The sequence below is a fragment of the Meles meles genome, chromosome 3 (genome assembly GCF_922984935.1).
Source record: "Meles meles chromosome 3, mMelMel3.1 paternal haplotype, whole genome shotgun sequence".
In the NCBI taxonomy this organism is placed as follows: Eukaryota; Metazoa; Chordata; class Mammalia; order Carnivora; family Mustelidae; genus Meles; species Meles meles.
In genome coordinates, this window is record NC_060068.1 from 104,719,172 (window position 1) to 104,744,484 (window position 25,313).

The window sequence follows — 25,313 nt, forward strand, 5'->3', positions numbered from 1 at the left end:
ATGAGCTTAGCAAATATGATAATACTTTTGGGAAGCTAATTTGTTCATTAATTTTGTATACACAAGATTTTAGGTCACAGGCTATGTTTGTGATTATTGTGTTCACAATGTATCCTCAAACTTTAGAACAGCACCTTTCATAGAGTAGATACTCAAACAGTTTTCGGTGTTTAATGAGTGCATTACTAATATAACTGCAAAGCCCTAAATCAATGGGTAAGTAACTCTGATGTTAAAAATAAATAATAAAGAAGACAGAAGAGTTAAACTGAAGCTTTGTCTGTAAAAAGGAGACAATATTCAGTATCTTTTCATATAAGGACACATCCTGAATGTATTATTTTACTATCATTTATTAGTTTACTTTAGGTGTGATTTTAGAAAGAACCACTAAAAGGAAATTTTTTAGTAGTTGTATATATATTATAACTGCATGTTTAAGCTTTCTTACACATGAGTACTTTGAGTGATTAACTAATCTTAGAAAATTTAATATAAAGCAGGAAGTAGCCAGTTCGTTAGATTACTCCTCACAAAATAATTAGCTTCTAGAAGTTACTTATAAATTTTAATCAGACAAGAAAGCCCACTATTTATTCAGAATTGTAAAATCCTCAGACTTTGGAGAGCAGAGTAAAGGTAATTTTCACAATCCTCAAAGGAGTCACAAATTGCTGGGGACTGGGAGGTAAATGAGATATTGTGAAAAACTTTGATTTGCTTCTCAGAAACCTATACTAAAAAAAAGAAACATGGAAGAGGCTTTATATACAAAAAGTTTCAATACATTCCTTATTATAACAGTCTAAAAGTAGAAAGAGTATAAAAATTATTTCAGAATGGTTAAGATTATTTGTTTAAAGATCTTATTTTTTGTAAAGATTGTATTTATTTGACAGAGAGAGAGAAAGAGCACAAGCAGATGGAGCAGTAGACAGAAGGAGAGGAAGAAGCAGAACCCCCCCCACCCCCGGCACCCAGCAGAGAGCTGGACGCCGTGCTCGATCCCAGGATTCTGGGATCATGACCGGAGCAGAAGGCAGACACTAAACCAACTGAGTCACCCAGGTGTCCCTAGAGATCTTATTTTTAAGTAATCTTCATACCCAATGTGGGGTTCGAACCCACAGCCTGGAGATCAAGACTCACATGTTCTACTGACAGAACCAGCCAGATGCCCAGAAAGTTATTTTTGAATGAGATAACAGAGTGTGAATAAAACTGACCCAAAGTTAGTGATCCAAATCAGTCTTTGCTACATGTGATAAGCAAAGAAATGCTGAGACTTAATTCCTGAAGGCTCAATTAAAAATATATATTGCAGCAAAAAGATGGAAAAAAGACTATATTTGATGAAGATGAACATTAACTTAAGCAGAAAGAACTGTCAGTAAATTCATAGAGAATAAAGCTTGACGTGCTCCCTTTGGTAGCACCTATACTAAGAATAAAGCTTGAAAAAAATAGTATCACACATCAGCTAACACAGGCAGTGTTATTACTAAAGGTAGTGGCATCCAAGAACAAGCTCTCTCTTTTTTTTTTTTACATATTTTAGATTTTTTTTTAAAGATTTTATTTATTTATTTGACACAGAGAGATCACAAGTAGGCAGAGAGGCAGGCAGAGAGAGAGAGGAGGAAGCAGGGTCCCCGTGGAGCAGAGAGCCTGATGTGGGGCTCGATCCCAGGACCCTGAGATCATGACCTGAGCCGAAGGCAGCGGCTTAATCCACTGAGCCACCCAGGCGCCCCAGAACAAGCTCTCTTTAGCAATATTTTCCGAACATACAAAATCATCAACAGTACAGACTGAGAAGTTCTAGTCAGCTAACTACCAAGACTACTGAGCAATCAAGACACCAATCTCCACCCATCCACCTCTCCTACTACTAATATCACTAGGAAAATGAACAATAAAAAATAATTATGCACGACTGAGAATAAAAGCAGGTTTGAAGAAACTCACGTGAGACGCAAACGACGAATCAGAAACCATTTGGGGGTCTTCACTGCTGATATATACATGATATATCTATATATATGTATATATATATATACATGATATATCTATAGAACTATCATCACAAGGAGATCCCGAGGAGGAACCATGTCTGGTTTCAGGTTGGAAAAAGTAAACTCTGTCTTAGCTAATCGTGCGGCCACGCACAGATTGTAGGAATAAGGCAAAGTCCCTTCACGTAACTGGGGAGAATCCCAGGTCCGGACTTGGAACTGAGATCCTGCCGAAAGCAGCTCCAGGCAGCGGGGCTGGAGGAGCCGCGTAGGCGCAGAGCAACCGCCAGAATCACCACGAGAAGGAACAGCACCGAGATCAACGCCAAAGCCACCACCAGGTAAAACTGCAACTCAGCCTGGGGGTCAGAGGGCTCAGGGCGGTCGCTGACATCCGGCAGCACCTCCTGTAAGCTGTCGGCGAAAACCAGGAGCAGCGTGGCTGTGGCCGAAAGTGGCGGCTGTCCCCCATCCCGCACAGCGACCAGCAGGCGCTGGCGGGCCGCGTCCCGGTTGCCCAAAGCACGCGCCGTGCGCACCTCGCCCGTGCGCAGCCCCAGGCTGAAGAGTCCCGGCTCGCTGGCCTGCAGCACGTGGTATGACAGCCAGGCATTGTGTCCCGAGTCGGCGTCCACCGCCACCACCTTGGTGACCAGGTAGCCGGGCTGCGCGGCGCGCGGCACCGTGTCGAACAGCGCCGAGCCGTCGGGCCCCAGCGCCGGGTACAGCACCCGCGGCGCGTTGTCGTTGCGGTCGCCCACCAACACGCGCAGGCTCACGTTGGCGCTGAGCGCGGGCGAGCCCTGGTCGCGCGCCTGCAGGGTCAGCTCGAAGGCGCGCAGCTGCTCGTGGTCGAAGGCGCGCTGCGCGAACACCACCCCGCTCTGCGCGCTCACGGACACGTAGGACGCCAGCGCCCGTGTTTCCAGGTCGCTGGCCACGATGGAGTAGGAGACGCGACCGTTGGGCCCAAGGTCGGGGTCGGAGGCGCTGATTTGGGCAATCGAGGCGCCTGGAAGATTGTTCTCTGCCACGTGGACCACGTAGGAGGCCTGGTGGAAAATGGGCGCGTTATCGTTGATATCGCTGATATGTAGGGTGACGCTTGTACTAGAGAACAGGGAGGGCTTGCCCTTGTCAGTGGCGGTGATAGTGACATTGTACTCGGCCATCTGCTCCCTATCTAGGGCACTGTCAATCACCAGCTTGTAATAATTCTTGGAGGTGGATTCTAATTTGAAAGGAACATCTTCCTGAATATAGCAGGTAACCAGACCATTTTGCCCAGAGTCACGGTTTCTCACTTTAAAGAGGGCTACTACATTTCCAAGGTCTGAGTCCTCGGGAATCTGGTTAGAATAGGACATCAGTGTGACTTCTGGGGCATTTTCATTCTCATCAACAATTTCAGTCTGAACATTACAGTGAGCCGTGTGCACCCCTCCATCCTTGGCTTCTACAACCAATATATATCTACTTGTCTTTTCAAAGTCCAATGTACCATTGGTTGTAATGTCACCAGTATTTGGATTGAGATTGAAGAGGAGGCTGTACTTGTTGGGGCACTAAGGAAGGCATAGGTGATCTCTGCATTATCACCCTCGTCCTGGTCGGCAGCCATCACTTGCAGGACAGAGGCCCCGCGGGCACATTTTCTTGGAGGCTAACTCTGTATGTGTCCTGGCTGAACACTGGAGCATTATCATTGGCATCAGTGACCTGAATCCGGATCTGGGTGGTGCTGCTTAGTGGAGGGTCTCCACCGTCCATGGCGGTCAGGATTAACTGGTGGGAGCTCTGCTGTTCTCTGTCCAGAGGTTTTTCCAGAAGTCATTCTGGGTATTTACTTCCATCAGGACTTTCCTTCGTTGTCACAGAGAAGTGTTCGTTGGAGTTGATAGTGTATATGTTCAGTGAGTTACTTTCTACATCTGCATCTTGTGCAGAATCCAGAGGGAATTTTACACCTGGAAAGGCTGACTCACAGATTTCCAAGTCAGTGCCTTTTGCAGTGAAATGTGGCGCATTGTGGTTAATATCTTGGATTGCAACAATCACGTGGAAAACATTCATTGGATTTTCAGCAAACATTTCAAATTTTAGTGCACACTCGGATTTCCTTCCGCAGATTTCCTCTCGATCTATCCTACCGTTCACTAACAAATCCCCACTCTCTGCATTCACACTGAATAAATTCTCTGCACTAACCCGCAGTTTTCGAGCTGGCAGTTTCTGGACATTAAGCTGCAGGTCCTTGGCAAGATTCCCCACCCGCAAGCCCTTGGCCAGCTCCTCCGGAAAAACGTACTGGATCTGCTGGGAGATAGCCCCCCACAACAAAGACAGCAGGAAGAGAAACAGTACCTGAATTTTCATTGTTTCAGCTTTTCTGGAGCTTCTTTGCATTTTTTGAACTCCCTGGGAAGCTTCTTTTCAGAATGTCTCTGGGATGTTTAAAAAAAAAGCAGTGACAGCACCTGGACTTTTGTAATTTGAGGGTAGGACTTCAGTTGGTGGGTGCGCAGGCGCTGCCTCCGCGTTCTGATGTGCTCAGGACAAAGCTAGAAAACGCGGCCTAACTCTCCCGCAGAATTGACAACCTTTCTTCCCTTTGGTCAACAGCGGCGCCCAGAGGTTGTCTGGAAGAACTGCATATTGTCCAGCCATTTACCCTCAACGCGTAAGCTCTTGAATCTATGTACCTTGTCTATTTGTTGGAAAAACCAAGTATTCATATTTTCCCTCTAAATTTGATATGTTCTAGTTCTCATCACTTCATAAGCAGTGATATAATTTTACATTCTTTTTTGCATTAAAAAATTTCACAAGGCTTACACTCGTTTTTTTCGGTTTGGGGGGCAAAAATATCTTCACTTATTTATTTCACTGTATTTACGAACACTGGCATGAGTAGTATGGATTTCACCAAATAAGTTACTGACTTTTTATCCACATTTTAGTGAACTATGATCCTTACGTTTTTGTAATATCCATAATCTCTTTTACATAGTGTTTTAACTCTCTCCATAAATACTTTACTATTCAGTAATACTTTCCAAAGATACAGTCTTTGCAAAAAAGAGTGAGTCAAGCCCTAGACTTATTTTAATGTGCTGCTCATTTTTTTTAAAGCCTAGGCTATCTTCACATTAAGTACAGCACAGCCTGATATTTTAAGAGACCAATTTAGTACACATGCTTTTATACAGCACAATCTTGTGAATGCCATATTTATTTTTATGAAATCAATAATTTCATTGAATGTATGTACCTACATGAATGTAAATGCAATACTCCATGGTAAATCAGTTCCAGCTGATTTATACCATTAATAAGTATAATGAATTTACCCTGATCACTGGTAAATCTTAGAGAGGTGTTGAGAGTCCTTAGACATTCCATTTTGAAACTTACCCTGTAATCCTTGAACTCATCTTGGGTGACTAATACCTTTATTTCAAATGCACTACCAAATTAGATACCAATATAGTGATTTATTCTACTGTTTTGCAGTGTTAATACACACTCACATTACACTCCAGTAAGAACAGACTATTATCTATTTTTCTAGGATATTATTTTCATTGTTTTCCCTACTTCATGACTTTATATTTTCTGTTCCTTTTGCTGTTCCCTTTTCTATTATAATGAATTCTTCCCCCTCCTTAAGAAAAATTTTTTTAGTGAAATGGAATGTCTGAGACCTTTCATTACCTACAAAAATGGATGAAAATTGTACTCTCTGTACACTTTCACAACATTTATGTAGGCTTTGTTTTATACAAGATTCTTAGAAAATTCGCTTTGAGCATCTAAAGTTCCCTTGGATTACCTATTTAGTAATTTTTCTCATTATGAGGAAAGACATACTAATATCACTTTATCACACTATAAAGATCTTCCCTTAAAGAAGACATTTGAAGATCATGTGCCTTTTTTTCTGAGATGTATTTGCATGTTTGAGTGAAAATACACTTTTCCCTGCTCTCAGTTATTTTGTTCAGGCCATGCATCTCACACTCTTGAATATCTCTCTTTCTAATATATTGAGGGAGAGAGATGTTCCTTTATTTGAAACCTAAAGAAATATATTTTGGTCTCATTTTGGATGACTCTCTGAGGTGATTTCACGGGTGAAAATAATTTCATAAATTTCTGACTCAAGAAAGTTATAGGACTCTATTCTATTGTTGGAATAGCTGCTCTGGAAATGTCCTGCTGAGATGAGACATATCTCCTTGCATTTTTTATTTTTTTTTAAAGATTTATTTGTCAGAGAGAGTGAGCACAGGCAGACAGAGCGGCAGGCAGAGGCAGAGGGAGAAGCAGGCTCCCTGCTGAGCAAGGAGCCCGATGTGGGACTCGATTCCAGGACGCCAGGATCATGACCTGAGCCGAAGGCAGCCGCTTAACCCACTGATCATGACCTGAGCCGAAGGCAGCCACTTAACCCACTGAGCCACCCAGGCGTCCCTCTCCTTGCATTTTTAAAGATCCTTCTCAAGGACAAGAAATGTCCCTCCAAGACTCCTAACGGTTTAGGCAATTGACCTCCCCACCTTCAGACAAAAGGCTGAAATCAATATGAATGCACACGTACACCCACACATACTTTAGGTATACACAGTAAGGAATATGGGCCAGGTAAAACCACTTGACCAAGCTGTACATTTTTTTTTTACTCAACAGTTTCTATGTCATTGAGATGAAAAGAGTGTGGCCTGGTGTGGAAAGAGCAAGCATCATTTTACAGGTGCCTAAGATACCTAGTACTTATATTTTTGTTTGTATCAGTCAGGATAAGCTAAGTAGGTTGGAGTGACAAACTTCAAATCACAGGAAGTTAAAATGAAAAAAAGTCTATCTCAGATATACATATCAATGTATGACAACCACAGAGCTCTTCTCTTGATATAGTTATTCAAGCACTCAGGTCGACGAAACAGTCACAATTTCAAAAAATAACAGATCTAGAAATTCTTACAATGCCAACAGGAATTTCTCCAGAGAGAGGCACATATTACTTCCATTTATAATATATTGGCCAGAATTCGATACCTAGGCTCACTCAGTCATAACCAGGTCAGGAAGATCAGATATTTAGGCAAAAGAACTAAGGACTATCACATTGTTTTATTTTCAAATAAATATGCATCAAATCTTTATATTAGCTACACGACCAAAATTGTTCTTTGTAGAGTTCCAAGAAAGAAATAAACTTACCTGAAGTAAGTTGGGGTCTCCTTTCGTTTCTAGTAAATCTTGAGATACCAGAAAGGACTCGCTTTTCCCACAGCTCTCCTGGCTGATGAGCGTGTCCGCGTAGTTGGGCTGGGGGAAGATCACGTGACTCTTGCGCGAGTCCGCGGTCAGGGAGACCTCGTGCGAATAGGTCTGCAGGAAAGCCCGCACCCCGTCCACGCCCACGAAGTGCGAGGCCGGCACGCCCACCAGCCCGCCTCCCGAAGCCTGGAGCAGACGCGACGCGTGCCAGCGCCTCAGCCTGAGCGCCAGCAGCACGATGACCAAGGCGAGGAAGACGCAGGAGACTGCCGCCACCGCCACCACCAGATAGAGCGTGAGGTCCGAATCGTCTGGGTCGGCGGGGGTCCCGATGCTGCCCAGGTCCGCCAGGACGTCCGGGATGCTGTCGGCCACGGCCACGGTGAGCGTGACGGTGGCCGACAGAGGGGGCTGCCCGTGATCCTGCACCGCCACCACCAGGCTCTGCTTGAGCGCGTCTCTGTCCAGCAGGGCCCGCGCTGTGCGCACCTCGCCCGTGTGCAGCCCCACCGCGAAGAGCCCTGGCTCGCTGGCCTTGAGCAGGCGGTAGGACAGCCAGGCGTTCTGGCCAGAGTCTCTGTCCACTGCCACCACCTTGGTGACCAGGTAGCCGGGCTCTGCAGAGCGGGGCGCCAGCTCCACACCTGTGGAACCGTCAGTGGGGAGAGTGGGGTACAGGATTTCAGGGGCATTGTCATTCTGGTCCACAATGAAAATATTCAAGGACACATTGCTGCTGAGTGGAGGGTTCCCACTGTCGCTGGCTCTCACCAATAGCTGTAGGTCTCTAACCTGCTCATAGTCAAAGGAACGGAGCGCATACAGGACACCGGTGTCAGAATTGATGGAGACATAGGTGGAGAGAGGCGCTCCCTGGATAGTATCCTCAGTCAGTGCATAAGTGATGTGGGCATTGTGGATGCTGTCGGAATCCTGGGCGATCACACAGAAGATGGAATCTCCTCTGGGGTTGTTTTCAGGAATGTAGGCAGAGTAGGAGGACCGACTGAAGGCAGGTGGGTTGTCATTGATGTCTTCAACATGCAGAGTGATATAAGTGCTCGTGGACAGTGGGGGATTTCCCCCATCTGTGGCTCTGAGAGTGATGTTATATTCAGATACCTGTTCACGGTCTAGAGATCTGGCTGTCACTAAGCGGTAATATTGGTCTATTGATTTTTCTAAATTAAATGGCATATTTCCCAGGACAGAAACTGTGACTTGCCCATTTTGCCCAGAATCCTGATCGTGCACATTGATAAGGGCAATTTCTCTTCCAGCAGGAGCCTCTTCTGGGACTGATCCAGTAAGAGAAGTGATTGCAACTTCTGGGGCATTGTCATTCACATCCAGAACTGTGACTAAAATCTTAGCTCTTGAAAGGAGACCAGGTCCATCTTGTGCTTCAATTTTAATTTCATAGAATGTAGCATCCTCATAATCTAGACTTTTTAAAATTGATATATCTCCAGTCACTGAATTGAGATCAAACATCTGAGCGACTTTCCCAGGCATTTTATCTAGAATATAGGACACTTGAGCATTGAATCCTTCATCAGGGTCAGTGGCATTCACTGTGAGCAGCGTGGTACCCAATGGCAAGTTCTCTGGAACACTTACTTGATATTCAGATTGAGTAAATACTGGTGGGTTGTCATTTGCATCCAGAACTACCACTTGGATGTACAAGTTGCCAGAGCGGACAGGGTTTCCACCATCAGAAGCAATGAGGACAAGCTGGTGAACTTTCTTTTGCTCACGGTCCAGAGCCCTCTCTAGTACCAGCTCTGGGTACTTGGCCCCATCAGAGACATGCTTCATAGCCAGGGAGAAGTAGTCACTGGGGCTGAGGTGGTAGTTCTGAAGGGAGTTCATGCCCACATCTGGGTCAAATGCAGTCTTAAGTGGAAATCGAGTTCCAGAAACTGTTAGTTCACCAATTTTTATTTCCAATTCCTCTGTTAGAAAATCAGGAGCATTATCATTAATGTCTTTAATTTCTATTTCTACTTCAAAAATTTTCAATTTGTCTTCAACCAGGATGTTAAATTTCACCAGACACAAGGTGCTCTGAGCGCAGAGCTCCTCCCGGTCTATCCTACCTGCTGTGACCAAGCTGCCGCTTCGCAGGTTCAGAGCAAAGAGCTGCGTCCTACCTCTGGAGACAATGCGGACTCCACGCTCCGCCAGCTCCCAGGGCCCGAGTCCCAGGTTCTCGGAGATGTTGCCCACAAAGGAGCCTTTGTCCAGCTCCTCCTGCACTGAGTAGTGGATCTGCCCGGATCCAGTCTTGCACAGCGTCCCCAGAAGCACGCTCAGTAGGGTCAGTCCTTTGCAGTGTTTGAATGCCATTTTCTCTTTGGTGAATTATTTTCTGTGAAATAGATTCCAACTGCCCACGACGGACTCAAATATCATTTTTTCTCAAGGAACTAAGCCTTTTATGGTCCTAATTTAGGAATCACAGAGCTTGTTGACTGACAAGGTGTGCTTTGTAGCAGCCTCCGATCTTCTGCAGTCTGATTGACTCGTTCTTTGCTTTTTAGGAACAAGGAAATGGTGGACTAGCTCTCCAGCTCCGTTTTCCTCCTTGAGTGGTCAACAGCGACACTCAGAGGCCTATTGGTTTACTGCACCCTCTCAGACAAACCCAAGTAAGTCATTTTTAAGTTTCCCAACACCTGCAATCGTCTTTATCAGAGGTAATGGGATTGGTGTCTATTTCACACACTTGAATTGCTATAAATTAAATTATGTAACTTCAAGTTCCTTGGGAAGCCATTCTCTAACCTTAACACAACCAATATTGCTTCCAACACGCTGGAGTTACTGTTTTAAAATGTTCAAAGTTTAAAAACCCAAGAAAAAATAAGCCATATTTATAATTATACTTATTGAAGTTTGTCCTTGATAGCATGATGTCTTAGTTTCAATATTTGTAATTTAACACATTCATTAAACAAACATAAAATTGGATGTTAGATTATATGTGGGGATTTAAGGTCAATGATATGAACATAACCACTTCCCTCCCCTGAAAAGCTATGAAGATAAAATCAAACAAGGAATTCCAGTGCATTGATAAAGCTACCATAATGGAAGAAGCCAAAGGTGATGGGAGGGCCTCCAACCTGGCCTTGGAGATTAGCAAAGACTCTCTCAAGAAACATGACAGGAGGGGTGCCCAGGTGGCTCAGTCAGATAAGCAACTGCCTTCAGATCAGGTCATGATCCTAGGGTCCTGGGATCAAGCCCCGCATTGGGCTCCCTGCTCAGCAGACAGCCTGCTTCTCCCTCTCCCTCTGCCTGCTGCTCTGCCTACTTGTGCTAACTCTCTGCCAAAAACAAATAAACAAAACAAAAGACAAAAAAAAAAACCACAACAACAACAGGAATGGATCAGGGAAAAGGCCTGAATGTGAGAGAGAACAGGATGGCAATGTCTAGGTGTGAGAGAGAAATCAAAGAACTTCAGGGTACCGGAAGTAATTCACTTTGTCTAAATCTAGAGTGAGGGTGCTTTTTAAAGATCCAAACTAAAACTAGTAGAAATAAACTTTTGTGTTATGTTCCAGAAATGCTCTCTCTGTATTTGTTTTCCTCTCCAAGCACAGAAGTAGAAATACATTTGTCATTTCAAGCATGTATTATTATAAATTTATCCATAAGGCATTTATTCTTGTGAAGAGATAATATAAACACTATAAGGAACTGTCTTTAATTTTTCTCAGTTTATACTTTATTTATTACCTAGAAGTAAAGGTGTTATGATGTATTATTCCACAATGTTTCAGTTTTATCTCCTAGAGAATTACATAATAGTATAAAACACAAGAGGCACATTGGCTTAGATCAGCTCTCCTCAAATGCTTTAAGTATAATTAAAAATCACAGTACCTTGAAAGATGATGATACCATTAAACACAAGATTCAGTTAGTACACGATTACTTCCAAATCAAAATTTAAAATGATCTCAGTTACAGAGAATATTACGGTAGTCTTTGTTCTTCATTATTAAAAGCAAATGAACATACTAAATGCCAACATGGAAAGAGGAATGAGGAAGAAAGTGGTTGTGAGGGAGACTAAGGTTAGGTGAGGGACTGAAAATATTTTTAACACTGCTATGAGTAGGAATCTTTGAGAGTTGAAATGTATAAGGAGGATTTTTTAGGGGCAATTATGTTATCTGGACTTTGAATCCCTTGAGGATATATATTATTTTTAATGATAGAAAGTAAATGTGGTTTCCAGATATGAGAAAATAAGAACATAAAATAAAAAAAAGAGAAATGGCATTTACTCTTACATTACCCATTTATTATAGAGCAAACAATAATTCATTTTGTGAAGCAACAACTACTTTATTTATTTATTTATTTATTTGAGAGGGAATACAAACAGGGGGAGTAGGAGAGGGAGATGCAGGTGCCCCACAGAGCATGGAGCCCCAATGTGGGGCTCAATCCCAGGATTCTGGGATCATGATCTGAGCGAAACGCAGATGCTTAACGACTGAGCTCCCCAGGTGCCCCCAACAACTACTTTAGAAATCAGTAGGATTTTTAACTAAGCTGGGATACCATGACATACCTTCCTAAAATACAGTGAAGCATATATATTTCTAAATTTCCATTTTTTTGAAAAGGAAAGGTCATACAAATTAAGTAAAATGAAGAACCTCACTGCTAAACTGAAGGAAAATTATTAAAATTCAGTGAGAAGAAACTACAGCATTTCATTACTCATAGATCAAAATATAAAACAAAAACCATGACTTTTAATGCACTTGCGTAAACATAAAATTCCACTTTCATTTTTAAAAATTGTCTTTTTATTTTATTTTTTAAAAAGTAAACTTTAGGGGCGCCTGGGTGGCTCAGTGGGTTAAAGCCTCTGCTTTCGGCTCAGGTCATGATCCCAGGATCCTGGGATCGAGCCCCACATCGGGCTCTCTGCTCAGCAGGGAGCCTGCTTCCTCCTCTCTCTGCCTCTCTGCCTACTTGTGATCTCTGTCTATCGAATAAATAAATAAATAAAAATCTTAAAAAAAAAAAGTAAACTTTACCCCCAACATAGGGCTCAAACTAACGACCACCAGATCAAGACGCACATGGTTCACCAACTGAGCCAGCCAGAGTCCCCTCAACCTCCATATTTTTAAGAGAGAAAGAATTATTGACTCAGGTAGATGAGATGATTTGTGCAGGGATGGGAAAGAAAGTATGAAAAAACAGATATACCAGTTCTTAATGGAATGCTCTTTGATAACCTAAATATAATATTCACTTGATACTAACTCCTGATTTATATTCATGATAAATGATTCTAGCCCTCCTTCCCCTTAGTGAACACTTAGAACTACTGAGAAATAATTCGCCAAGACTAATTTCATAAGAACTGATATATTCACAAGGAAATATGAAAAATAGAAAAGATGTGGTAAACAAAGGAGGCAGCTAAGTAAATAAATACATGTTTATTTTAGCAATAGCTTGTAAGTATATTGTGAAGGGAATTTACCTGGGGAACTGTTTCTTCTCCTTTATCTTCAAGTAAAGCCTGAGGTGCTGATAGAAAATCCTTTTTCCCACAGCTCTCCTGGCTGATGAGCGTGTCCGCGTAGTTGGGCTGGGGGAAGATCACGTGACTCTTGCGCGAGTCCGCGGTCAGGGAGACCTCGTGCGAATAGGTCTGCAGGAAAGCCCGCACCCCGTCCACGCCCACGAAGTGCGAGGCCGGCACGCCCACCAGCCCGCCTCCCGAAGCCTGGAGCAGACGCGACGCGTGCCAGCGCCTCAGCCTGAGCGCCAGCAGCACGATGACGAAGGCGAGGAAGACGCAGGAGACTGCCGCCACCGCCACCACCAGATAGAGCGTGAGGTCCGAATCGTCTGGGTCGGCGGGGGTCCCGATGCTGCCCAGGTCCGCCAGGACGTCCGGGATGCTGTCGGCCACGGCCACGGTGAGCGTGACGGTGGCCGACAGAGGGGGCTGCCCGTGATCCTGCACCGCCACCACCAGGCTCTGCTTGAGCGCGTCTCTGTCCAGCAGGGCCCGCGCTGTGCGCACCTCGCCCGTGTGCAGCCCCACCGCGAAGAGCCCTGGCTCGCTGGCCTTGAGCAGGCGGTAGGACAGCCAGGCGTTCTGGCCAGAGTCTCTGTCCACTGCCACCACCTTGGTGACCAGGTAGCCGGACTCTGCGGATCGGGGCGCCAGCTCCACACCTGTGGAATCGTCAGTGGGGAGGGCCGGGTACAGGATTTCTGGCGTGTTGTCATTCTGGTCCAGCACGAATATGCTCAATGACACGTTGCTGCTGAGGGGTGGGTTCCCATTATCCCATGCAGTCAACCACAGTTGCAAATCCTGGAACTGCTCATAGTCAAAGGAGTGCAACGCATACACGATGCCAGTATCAGAGTTGATGGAGATGTAAGAGGATAGGGGTGTACCCTGAAGAGTGTCTTCGGTCAAAGAATAGGTTACATGGGCATTGTCATCACTGTCAGGGTCATGGGCTGACACAGAAATGATAGACGCACCTTTGGGATTGTTTTCAGGAATGTAGGCAGAGTAGGACACATGAGGGAAGGTGGGTGGGTTGTCATTGATGTCTGCCACCTGCAGCAAAATGTAAGCGTCTGTGGACAGAGATGGTTTCCCTCCATCTTTAGCAGTCATAGTGATGTTGTAAAAGGAAAACTGTTCCCTGTCAAGGGCTCTGGTTGTAACCAGTCGGTGGTAATTGTCCACCGATCTTTCTAATTTGAAAGGAAGGTTCTCAGGGAGTGAACACGTGATAAATGCATTCAGCCCAGAGTCTCTGTCATGTACATTGAAAAGTGCAATTATGGTTCCTGGGGGAGAGTCTTCGGGAATTGAGCTAGTAACAGATGTCATGTAAAACTCTGGGGCATTGTCATTCACATCCAGAACTGTCACAATAACCTTTGTCCTGGTCAGAAGGCCCGGGCCATCCTGAGCTTCAATGTCAATTTCATGGACTTTGGCATCCTCAAAATCTAGACTCTTTGTGATTGTTATCTCTCCAGACGTTGACTCAAGCTCAAATACCTGTGAGGTTTCTCCTGGGTTTTTCTCTTGATAATATGCCACTTGGGCATTGTATCCCTCATCTGTGTCAGTGGCGGTCACTGTGAGTATCTGAGTGCCCACAGGAATATTCTCAGGAACACTTACACGGTACTCGGGCTGTGTAAATACAGGCGCGTTGTCATTCACATCCAGGACGGTAACGCGGATGCGGGATGTGCCCGATCGGACCGGGCTGCCCCCATCCAAAGCCACAAGGACGAGGTGGTGAACGGCCTTTTCCTCGCGGTCCAGGGCAAGCTCCAGCACCAACTCAGGGTGCTTGTTCCCATCCACTCCGCTTCGCACATCCAGGGAGAAGTGGTCATTTGGGTTCAGTACGTACTTCTGAAGGGTGTTTTCTCCTACGTCTGCGTCATGCGCACTCTTTAGGGGAATTCGGAATCCCGGCGCAGTCGTTTCACTTATTTTTAGCTCTAGTTCCTCTACTCCAAAGCGAGGGGCATTATCATTAATATCTGTTATTTCCACTTCTACTGAATAAATGTTTAATTTGTCTTCCAGGAGTATGTTAAAATTCACCAGGCACTGCACGATCTGAGCACAGAGCTCCTCTCGGTCTATCCTGTCCTTGGTGACCAAACTGCCACTTCGCTGGTTCAGAGCAAAAAGCTGCGTCCTACCTCTGGAGACGATGCGGACTCCACGCTCTGCCAGTGCCAGGGGCTCCAGCCTCAGGTCCTTGGCAATGTCACCCACAAAGGAGCCTTTGTCGGTCTCTTCTGGCACAGAATAGTGCATCTGCCCAGCCCCGACTTCCCATAAGACGGCCAAAAGAAAGCAAAGCAAGGTGAGCCTTCCACGTTGCGGCAGTTTTCGCAGAGCCGCCATTTCTTCTGCTGCAATCTTTTCTCCCACGAAACTTCCAGCACCCAGTGTGAGATTCTGAAAGTCTTTATTCCTCAGGGTCTGAGGGGACCAGGATTCACAGGACCCAGGTCACTGTAGAGAGAACTTTCAGCTGCTGGACTGATTTTTTTCCCCGTCCGGAAGCTTGGGGGCCAAGAGCCCAGCCCTTTTTGTTGTGGGAACGGTAATGTTGGACTGGGTGTCTTGCAGGCTTTTACTTCTAAGGTGGTCAACAGCGACGCTCAGAGGCCTAAGTAATTTCTGCACCCTCTAAGGCAAACCCAAAGTTACTTCTTGCTTATTAGCTTTGTGACTTTCAAGTTGCTTTGAAGAATCTTAGTTTTAAGATACCTTAGAAATAGCTCTTTCAAGTCAGGAGTCTTTTTCTCAGAATTAATAAGAATGTGTAAACAAATGTGACCTTGATCGTAGTTGCTAGGGAAGTGTGTACTACTGAACACTCAAGGCATCCATCAAGGCTGCTTCTGCCCTTGCTCTAAACATCTCCAACTTCTTATTTTATATTCAAAGACAGTAAGACCAACTTTAGAACATTAGCTACATTATCTTCTAAGGTCATATATTTTGGATTTCTGTGCCTGATACCTTAGAATTAAACTTCAACATCTGTATTTTAAAAAGTGAATTATCCAACACTTAATTGGGTGACTATTGTATACCTGGCAATTTGCCTGTTTGTTGCCTATTTGTTCATAAGAAATGATGAACCTGGTGAACACAGCCCCTGCTCTCAGGAAGCTTACAGTATAGGGGAGGACACAGAAAACTAAATGGAATATTTTAATAGAATATGTTAACTGCTACAAAGGTGGGAAACACTGAGCAATGGAAAGGGGTACATAAAAAGGGTATCCAACCTAGATCTGGGGGTCAAAAATTTTCCAAGACATTACTGAAGATGCCATAAAGGGTAGGAACAAAGGGTAGGAATGGGTGAAGAGGCTGGAATCGTATTCTAGACCCTCAGTACAAATGCTTGGAGGTGGAAGGCCACCTGGAACATTAAGGAAAGTGAAGGGGATTTTTCTATGTTCTTCTTTTTCTTTTTAAAGATTTTGTTTATTTGTTTAAGAGAGAACACAAATAAAGGGGAAAGTCAGAAGGAAAAGGCAATTAGACTCCCCACTGAGCAGAGAGCCTGACCTAGGGATCCCAGGACCTTGAGAACACAACCTGAGCCGAAGGCAGATGCTTAACTCACTGAGCCACCTAGGTGCCCCGTTCTTCTTTTTCAAGATTGTTTTGGCTATTTGAGGTTCCTTGCTACTTCATATGAATTTTAGATTTTTTTCTATTTCTGCAAAAAAAGTCATTGGGATTTTGATAGGGATTGCACTGAATCTGTAGGTTGCTTTGGGTAGTCCTCTAAGTTTTTGATAAGTACTCTATCAGGTTAAGGATGTTTCCTTCAATTCCTATTTTGCTAAACAATTTTAATCATGTGTTGAATATTCTCAAGAACTTTATTATGCCTCTATTTAAATGAATATGTGGCTTTTTATCTTTAATCTCTTAATATGGAGTTTTGCATTATTAGATTTTCTTATATTAGAATATCCTTGCATCCTTAAAATAAACTCTACTTAGTCATAATTATAAATATTATTTTTTAGTATAAGGTAGATTGGGTTTGATACTATCTTAATTAAAATTCTGAATCAATTTCTTAAATGAGATTGCCCACTTCTGATCTCACTTCAGTCTGTTTATCTTTTGGTTTCTTCCTTGTTGAACTTTTTTCATTTTTATTTTTATCCATTCCGCTGAGAATGGAAAAAAATGGAAACCAGTAATATTGACTCACCTTGTTTTCTAGTAGGGCCTCTAATTTTTAGATTTTTAAAATCTTTTCATCAACATCGTTTTGATGTTTTCAATACTCATTGAATAACTGTTCAACATCCCTTACTGCAGCTCTCTAAAGAATTATGTTATTGGATGCCTTGGTGGCTCAGTTGGTTAAGCGACTGCTTTCAGCTGAGGTCATGATCCTGGAGTCCTTGAATTGTCCCACATCGGGCTCCCTGCTCGACAGGGAGTCTGCTTCTCCCTCTGACCCTCTCTCACTCTCCCCCTCAGATAAATAAATTTTTAACAATCTTAAAAAAAAGAATTATCTGTTCTTTGTCTTTGGCAATAGCTGGTTTTACTCTGATATTATTTCCTACTCATGCTTCTTGCTTTGATTCAAGTTGTTTTATTTTCCCCCAGTCACTCTTGTTTTTTTTTCTCCTTTTCCAAGTCTTTATTTTAAATCAGAATTGGGGATTTTCTTTTAGAATCCTTAAAAAGAATTTTTTTACTAGGCCATCTGCCTACTCTATATTAGTCTTAGCACTGGACTTCACAGAATTTTAATTTCTCCCCACTGGTCTCAGTATGACTTTTATTGTCTACTTCTATTGCTTCACCATCAGAATTCTTCCTTGTTTGTATATTAATAAGTTATACTCTAAGCTTTGTTTTTTCCCTATTATTTTCTTTTTTTTATTTAAAGATTTTTTTTATTTATTTGACAGAGATCACAAGTAGGCAGAGAGGCAGGCAGAGAGAGAGAGAGGGAAGCAGGCTCCCTGCTGAGCAGAGAGCCCAATGTGGGGCTCGATCCCAGGACCCTGGGATCATGACCTGAGCCCAAGGCAGAGGCTTTAACCCACTGAGCCACCCAGGTGCCCCTTCCCTATTATTTTCTTAAAGTTTATGCTGATACAATGTTTCTTGTTTGCCTTGTTTCTTGCTAAACTCACTTATTTTAAATAATTTTTTTTGCTTTTAGTTATTTTATTTGTCTATAAATTTACCCCTAGGTACTCTTTCAGCTGTATTCCACAATTTAATCTAATTTAATTTTAAATAGTCTCCACATCCAACATGGGGCTCAAACTCATGACCCTGAGATCAAGAGTTGCATGTTCAACTGATTGAGCCAACCAGGTGTCCTTGTATTCTACAGTTTTAAATAATATTTTAATTTTTGTTCCTTTTTAAAAGATATTTATTTATTTACAGACAGAAATCACAAGTAGGCAGAGGGGCAGGGTGGGGGTGGGAAGCAGACTCCCTGCTGAGCGGGAAGCCCCATGCGGGGCTCCATCCCAGGACCCTGGGATCATGACCTGAGCGGGAGGGAGATGCTTAACCTGGGTGCCTGAACCACCCAGGCACCTCTAATTTTTGTTCCTTTCTAAATAGTTCTTATTTCCACCGTGATTTTTTTAAATCCAAGAGTAATTTAGGGGTATGGACTTAAGTGTCCAAACTTTTTTTGTTTCCTTTTACTATTGTTAAATATTTGCTTTGTAATTTTCCAGCTTTATTGAGGTATAATTAATAAATAAAATTGTAAGATATTTAAAGTGTACAACGTAATGATATCATAAATGTATACATTGTAAAAGGATTCCCCTTATTGATTTAATTAACACATCCATCACCTCAAATATTTACTTCTTTATATGTGTGAGAACATTTAAGTTCTCTCTGAAGAAATTTCTATTATACAACACAATTTAATATTATCAACTGAAGTCTCCATGTTATACAATAGATACTCAGGCCTTATTCTTTTAAAGATTTTATTTGTTTATTTGACAGAGAGAGAGAGTGCGTGTGCGAGCACAAGCAGGGGGAGTGGCAGGCAAAGGGAGAGGAAGAAGCAGGTTCACCAAGCAGGAAGACCGAAGTGGGACTCGATCCCAGCACCATGGGATCATGACCTGAGCAGAAGGCAGATGCTTAAGGACTGAGTCACCCAGGAGCCCCAGGCCTTATTCATCTTACAACTGTAAGTTTGTACCCTTTTACCTACCTGTCTCTATTTTCCCCACCCCAGCTTTATGGATTAAGTACATGTTAAAAGGCACATATATTACTGATACTTTGAAATTTACTCTTTTTTATGACTATGTAGTAAATTGCTGTAGATTCCATATGTTCATGTAAAGAATGGCTATTCTGTATTTGTTGTACATAGGATTCCATACAGATTTATTAGATCAAGCTTATAGATTCTATTGTTCAAATTTTCTGTATGCTTAGTAATTTTGTCCCTGTGGGGTATATTATTTCTTATGACACTGAGTTTAAATCTCCTGGTATTCTTTTCAAAGCTATATTGTTCAGTGATAGGGGCTTATATTTTTTATATCTTTTTGTTTGTCTGGTTTTTCATAATTATGAGCAGTTCATTTAAAAAAATCACCATTAGGGCACCGAGGTGGCTCAGTCGGTAAGCGTCTGCCTTTGGCTCCAGTCATGATTCCAGGGTCCTAGGATCACGCCCCACATCGGACTCCCTTATCAGCGGGAAGCCTGCTTCTCCCTCTCCCACTCCCTCTGCTTGTGTTCCCTTTCTTGCTGTGTTTCTCTCTGCCAAATAAATAAATAAAATCTTTTAAAAAATCACCATTAATATTTGTTGTCTTAAGTACTACTTGCTGTTATATTAAAACTGACATGACTGCTTTCTTTTGTGTGTCCACATATATATTCTTATTTTCACTATTTTAGTAGAATTTGTTTTAAGCATGTATCTTGTTGGCAGAATTTAGATGGGTTTTAAAAATCATCCAGCTTGGTAATCTCTGTATTTTAATAGGTAAACTTAGTTCATTTACATACACATAAAATCAAAAATTTTAAATTAACAGGAGCTGAGAAAATCCAGAATTGAAATAACTAATGTAACTTTTTAAAAAATGTTACTTTTTAAAGAGATTTATTTATTTGAGAGAGAGAAAAGTGCATGTACATGGGGGAGGGGCAGAGGAGTAGAGTCAAGCTGACTCCCCGCTGAGCATGGAGCCCACCAGAGAGATCCATCCCAGGACCCTGAGGTCATGACCTGAGCTAAAACCAAGAATAAGATGCTTAACCAATTTAGCCACCCAGGTGCCCCATGAAATAACTTACGTTATTGAGAATGTACTCCAAACAGAAAATAAAAATAAAAATCAACACTTAGACATATAGAAGGATGAGAGAAACTTTTTAAAAGCCATCAGACGGAAAACGGAAATACCTTAAAGATAATGACAATTTGTTGAAAGTATCTCACTAACAACAATAACTCCAGAAGACGATGTTTCAACATTTTGGTTTGTAGATTTATTTTAAGTGGAAGAGTTTCTTAATTGCTCTCTCTCTTCTATTTTCTCTCCCACTCTCCCACTTTCCCTCCCTCCTGGGTTCAGGGTTTTGTCTCTTATAGTTTTGAAATTGTTTTTATTTCAGGTCCCAGGCCATAAGTAGGTCTTTTAATGGTGTGCCGCAGTAGTACTGTGAATATTACAGCTCATGTCTAAGAAACTTGGTGTTCATTTTCTGAAGCTAGCATCTGTATCCACTTTTCACCTTTGGTCTGCAGGTTGCAAAAAGTCATGACCACAGGACTTGGTAGGCAGCATTTTCATGCAATTTCTCCCTGTTTTAGGTAGTTGAGGGGCCGAACTGCTTATTTTGGATTCTAGTAGTAAGTCTGTAGTAAGTCTGGCTCAGGTTCCTTGTTTAGCCTGAAGCACTCTGTCCCTGTTACAGTGCTGGAACGACCTCCTGACCTTAAATGCCTGTATGTATGCCAAGACAAGAATTCCCATAGCTTTAGTTTGGCTCACCACTTTCTACTCCATCTTTGGTCCATGTATATATTTATCTTTTATCTATGCCTTACCATGCTTTTGATTTCTTATTTTTATAGTTTGTATAGCTCTTTAATTTACTGGAGCAGAGCAAGTTTATCAAAGCATGGACTTACTCCCCTATGATACATTTCTTGAGAAGAGTTAACACACATATTAAAATGGAATACATACTTGGTTTTTGTTAATCACTTCCATTATAGGCATAATATACATGTCAGGAGGCTTCAAAACAACTTCTCAAGTTTCATAGTAAATTTCCTGTCATTCACTTTATTACCTCATTTCATAAGTTACTTAAACATCTAATGTATTCCTCAGAATACATAAAATATCTCAAAATAAAAGATGAAACAAAGGGCTAAGATATTCAACACAAATTCACAACATATATATATTCCTATAATTTAATCTTAACACAACTAAAAATAACATTTTAGGCAACCTTTACCTCTTCAAATGTCCCCAAATAAAAGAGGCCTTGCCAGATGACATTTATTTTAAACTTAGGGATAAATTAGTATTTATAACTGAGAGAAATTTTAAAACATTGTTAGTCGCATAAATATTGGTGGATCTTTTCTAGTCAAACCTTATCCTTGCCAGGTAAGAGAATGGTAAAACAAGAAAAATTAAATTATTTGACCAGAGGAAAGCAAGAAAATATTAGAAGTCATATTTTCTTATTTCTAATGTAGTGCTCTTTGTTTAAAAATTTTTATTTATGGGTCACCTGGGTGGCTCAGTGGGTTAAAGCCTCTGCCTTCGGCTCAGGTCATGATCCCAGGGTCCTGGGATCGAGCCCCACATCGGGTTCTCTGCTCAGCAGGGAGTCTGCTTCCCCTTCTCTCTCTGCCTGCCTCTCTGCCTACTTGTGTTCTGTGTCTGTCACATAAATAAATAAAATCTTTAAAAAAAATTTTATTTATGTATTTGACAGAGAGATCACAAGTAGGCAGAGAGGCAGGCAGAGAGAGAGGGGGGTAAGCAGACTCCCTACTGATCAGAGAGCCCGATGTGGGGCTCCATCCCAGGACCCTGAGATCATGACCTGAGCCAAAGGCAGAGGCTTAACCCACTGAACCACCCACACACCCCATGATGTAGTGCTCTTTAAACAACCAAGATAGCACGTCACACATACTCTTCATCTCAGCCACCTACATTACAGTTATTTACAGTCTCCTTTTCTATGAAAAAGCAATTATAATTATACCTGGTATAAACATTTAATAATAATTTCCCAGAATGTGTAAATAGAAATCTACAAATATATGTGGGAAATAGAACTGTTAATAGTAAAGAGTGACAGTAAATAAACTCAGTAATTATTTTTACCTAGATAAATTTACTAAAAGTTTACCTGAGAAAATGTTTCCTTTTTGTCTTCAAATAAATCCTGAGTTACCAGAAGAGGCTCGCTTTTCCCACAGCTCTCCTGGCTGATGAGCGTGTCCGCGTAGTTGGGCTGGGGGAAGATCACGTGACTCTTGCGCGAGTCCGCGGTCAGGGAGACCTCGTGCGAATAGGTCTGCAGGAAAGCCCGCACCCCGTCCACGCCCACGAAGTGCGAGGCCGGCACGCCCACCAGCCCACCTCCCGAAGCCTGGAGCAGACGCGACGCATGCCAGCGCCTCAGCCTGAGCGCCAGCAGCACGATGACGAAGGCGAGGAAGACGCAGGAGACTGCCGCCACCGCCACCACCAGATAGAGCGTGAGGTCCGAATCGTCTGGGTCGGCAGGGGTCCCGATGCTGCCCAGGTCCGCCAGGACGTCCGGGATGCTGTCGGCCACGGCCACGGTGAGCGTGACGGTGGCCGACAGAGGGGGCTGCCCGTGATCCTGCACCGCCACCACCAGGCTCTGCTTGAGCGCGTCTCTGTCCAGCAGGGCCCGCGCTGTGCGCACCTCGCCCGTGTGCAGCCCCACCGCGAAGAGCCCTGGCTCGCTGGCCTTGAGCAGGCGGTAGGACAGCCAGGCGTTCTGGCCAGAGTCTCTGTCCACTGCTACCACCTTGGTGACTAGGTAGCCGGGCTCCGCGGATCGGGGCGCCAGCTCCACACCTGTGGAACCGTCAGTGGGGAGAGCCGGGTACAGGATTTCCGGTGCATTGTCGTTCTGGTCCAGCACGAACAGGCTCAGTGACACATTGCTGCTGAGCGGCGGGACCCCACCATCACATGCTATCACTCTCAGTTGCAAATCCTGGAACTGTTCATAGTCAAAGGATCGCAGGGCATATACGACTCCAGTGTCTGAGTTGATGGAAACATACGAGGACAGAGGTATCCCCTGGATGGTGTCCTCCACCAAGGAGTAAGTGACTAGTGCATTCTCATTGCTGTCGGCATCATGGGCTGTTGCAGAAAAGAGGGAGGCACCTCGGGGATTGTTTTCCAGAATGAAGGTAGAGTAGGAGTCCTGTGGAAAAACAGGGTTGTTGTCATTGATATCTGTCACTTGCAGTGAAATGTGAGTTTCAGTCGATAGAGCTGGAGTTCCCTGATCTGTTGCTGTTACTGTGATGTTGTAGCTAGAGGTAAGTTCTCTGTCCAGTGTTCTTTCTGTCACTAAATGGTAATAATTATCATCCAACTTTTCTAATTTAAAGGGTAGATTTCCAGGAATGGAACAGGTAGTAACACCATTGTCTCCAGAGTCCTGGTCATGCACACTGATAAGAGCAATTATAGCTCCAGGAGGAAAGTTTTCTGGGACTGAAGTGGTGACAGAGGTCATGGTCACCTCTGGGGTATTATCATTGATGTCCAGAACCTTGACCAGCACCTTAGCTCTGGCCATGAGGCTTGCACCATCCTGAGCTTGAATTTCCATTGAATAAATTTTGTATTCTTCGAAATCCAGGGCTTCCTTATTTGATATTTCTCCTGTGTAAGAATCCAGCTGAAATATCTGGGCTATTTTGTGGTCTATATTGTGAAATGAGTATGCTACTTCCCCATTGACTCCTTCATCTGGGTCAGTAGCTTTTACTGTAAGCAGCCGAGTGCCCAGTGGCACATTCTCTGGGACACTCGTGTGGTACTGTGTTTGAGTAAATGCTGGAGGGTTGTCATTTGCATCTACCACCTGAACATGAATACGGAGGGTTCCTGAACGGACTGGGTTGCCCCCATCAGAGGCTGTGAGGAGGAGGTGGTGCACAGCTTCTTCTTCTCTATCCAGGGGACTCTGCAGCACCATCTCTGGGAGTTGGGATCCATCAGCTCCCTCTTGCACATCCAGGGAGAAATGAGGATTGGAGCTGAGCTGGTAGCTCTGCAGTGAATTCAGACCCACATCAAGATCTTGCCCCAAAGGTAAAGGGATTCTGGTACCTGGAGTAGTTATTTCATTCATTTTAAATTCCACGTCCTCTAACTGAAACTGGGGAGTGTTGTCATTAATATCAATTATTTCCACTTCAACAGGGAAAAGCTTCATTTTATCCTCTATCAAGATGTTAAAACTCACCAGACACTGCATAATCTGAGCACAGAGCTCCTCCCGGTCTATCCTGCCCGCTGTGACCAAGCTGCCACTTCGAGGGTTCAGAGCAAAAAGCTGCGTCCTACCTCTAGAGATGATGCGAACTCTGCGCTCTGTGAACTCCTGAGGTTGCAGCCCCAGGTCTTCAGCGATGTTGCCCACGAAGAAAGCTTTGTCTGTCTCTTCTGGCACCATGTATCGGATCTTCCTGGCCCAAACTTCCCACGACAGCCCCAGAAAAAAGCATAGCAGGAACAGCTCGCTGCAGCTGGGCTGCTTCCCCCGAATCACCATTGCTCTCTCGCTTCGTAGTTTACTCCCAGTCCAGTACCAAGAGTATTGTTTCTCTGTTCTTCTAAGCCTAAATTAACCGAGTTTTCAGGACATTTCAGAGCGGAAAGTGGTCCAGAAGTAGGGTCTGGGAAGCTTCAGGGAGACTGTTTTCAATCTGGCGGTGATGGAGGTTCTAAGAATCTTTTTTTTTTTTTCTTTTTTCATTGGGGGTGAGAGTGCGCACGCGCAGCCTGTATCTCCCAGACTGGTGAACAGCGGCGCCCAGAGTCCTCACCAGTTACTACACTCCTGGATAATACTGAAACTTACCTTTGTTAACCTCATCTATCTTTCCTTAAGTCTTAGTTTATTGTCAAGGAAGTAGTTATTCGTAATATAATACAATATAACATAATATAATATAATATATGCATGAAAATTAGAAACTATTATGTTTATTTAATTAATCATATCTGTTACTAAATTGCAATATACAGTAGAATCTCAGTATACCTAAGCTATCTGCTTTCCCTGTTTGCTATTCAGGTAATATCATCGCAAGGGACAAAAATCATACCTCCACTTCTCTAGTATATCTTGACCACTTGACAGTTTCTCAGGCCACACAG

The 25,313-nt window shown here is 43.3% G+C and overlaps 2 protein-coding genes across 4 annotated transcripts in view; both read right to left on the minus strand.

Annotated features, from left to right (window-relative positions):
• LOC123938945 (protocadherin gamma-C5) overlaps nt 1-24,832 on the minus strand; it is a 172,539-nt gene extending 147,707 nt beyond the window's left edge. The window contains exon 1 of one of the 3 annotated variants that reach the window (XM_046000752.1): nt 22,285-24,832. In XM_046000752.1, coding sequence (XP_045856708.1) covers nt 22,285-24,705 — 2,421 coding nt within the window. In that variant the 5' untranslated portion in view covers nt 24,706-24,832. Of the gene's footprint in view, nt 1-7,238; nt 9,802-12,822; nt 15,371-22,284 lie in introns of those variants that run through there. The other 2 variants (XM_046000748.1, XM_046000753.1) reach the window with 2 other exon arrangements.
• On the minus strand, nt 1,927-4,421 carry LOC123938947 (protocadherin gamma-B1-like). Its single transcript, XM_046000760.1, is given in 5 exon segments — nt 1,927-2,090; nt 2,093-2,200; nt 2,203-3,564; nt 3,567-3,653; nt 3,656-4,421. Coding segments are annotated over 5 exon segments (2,487 nt in total).
• Nucleotides 24,833-25,313: the final 481 nt, after the last annotated feature.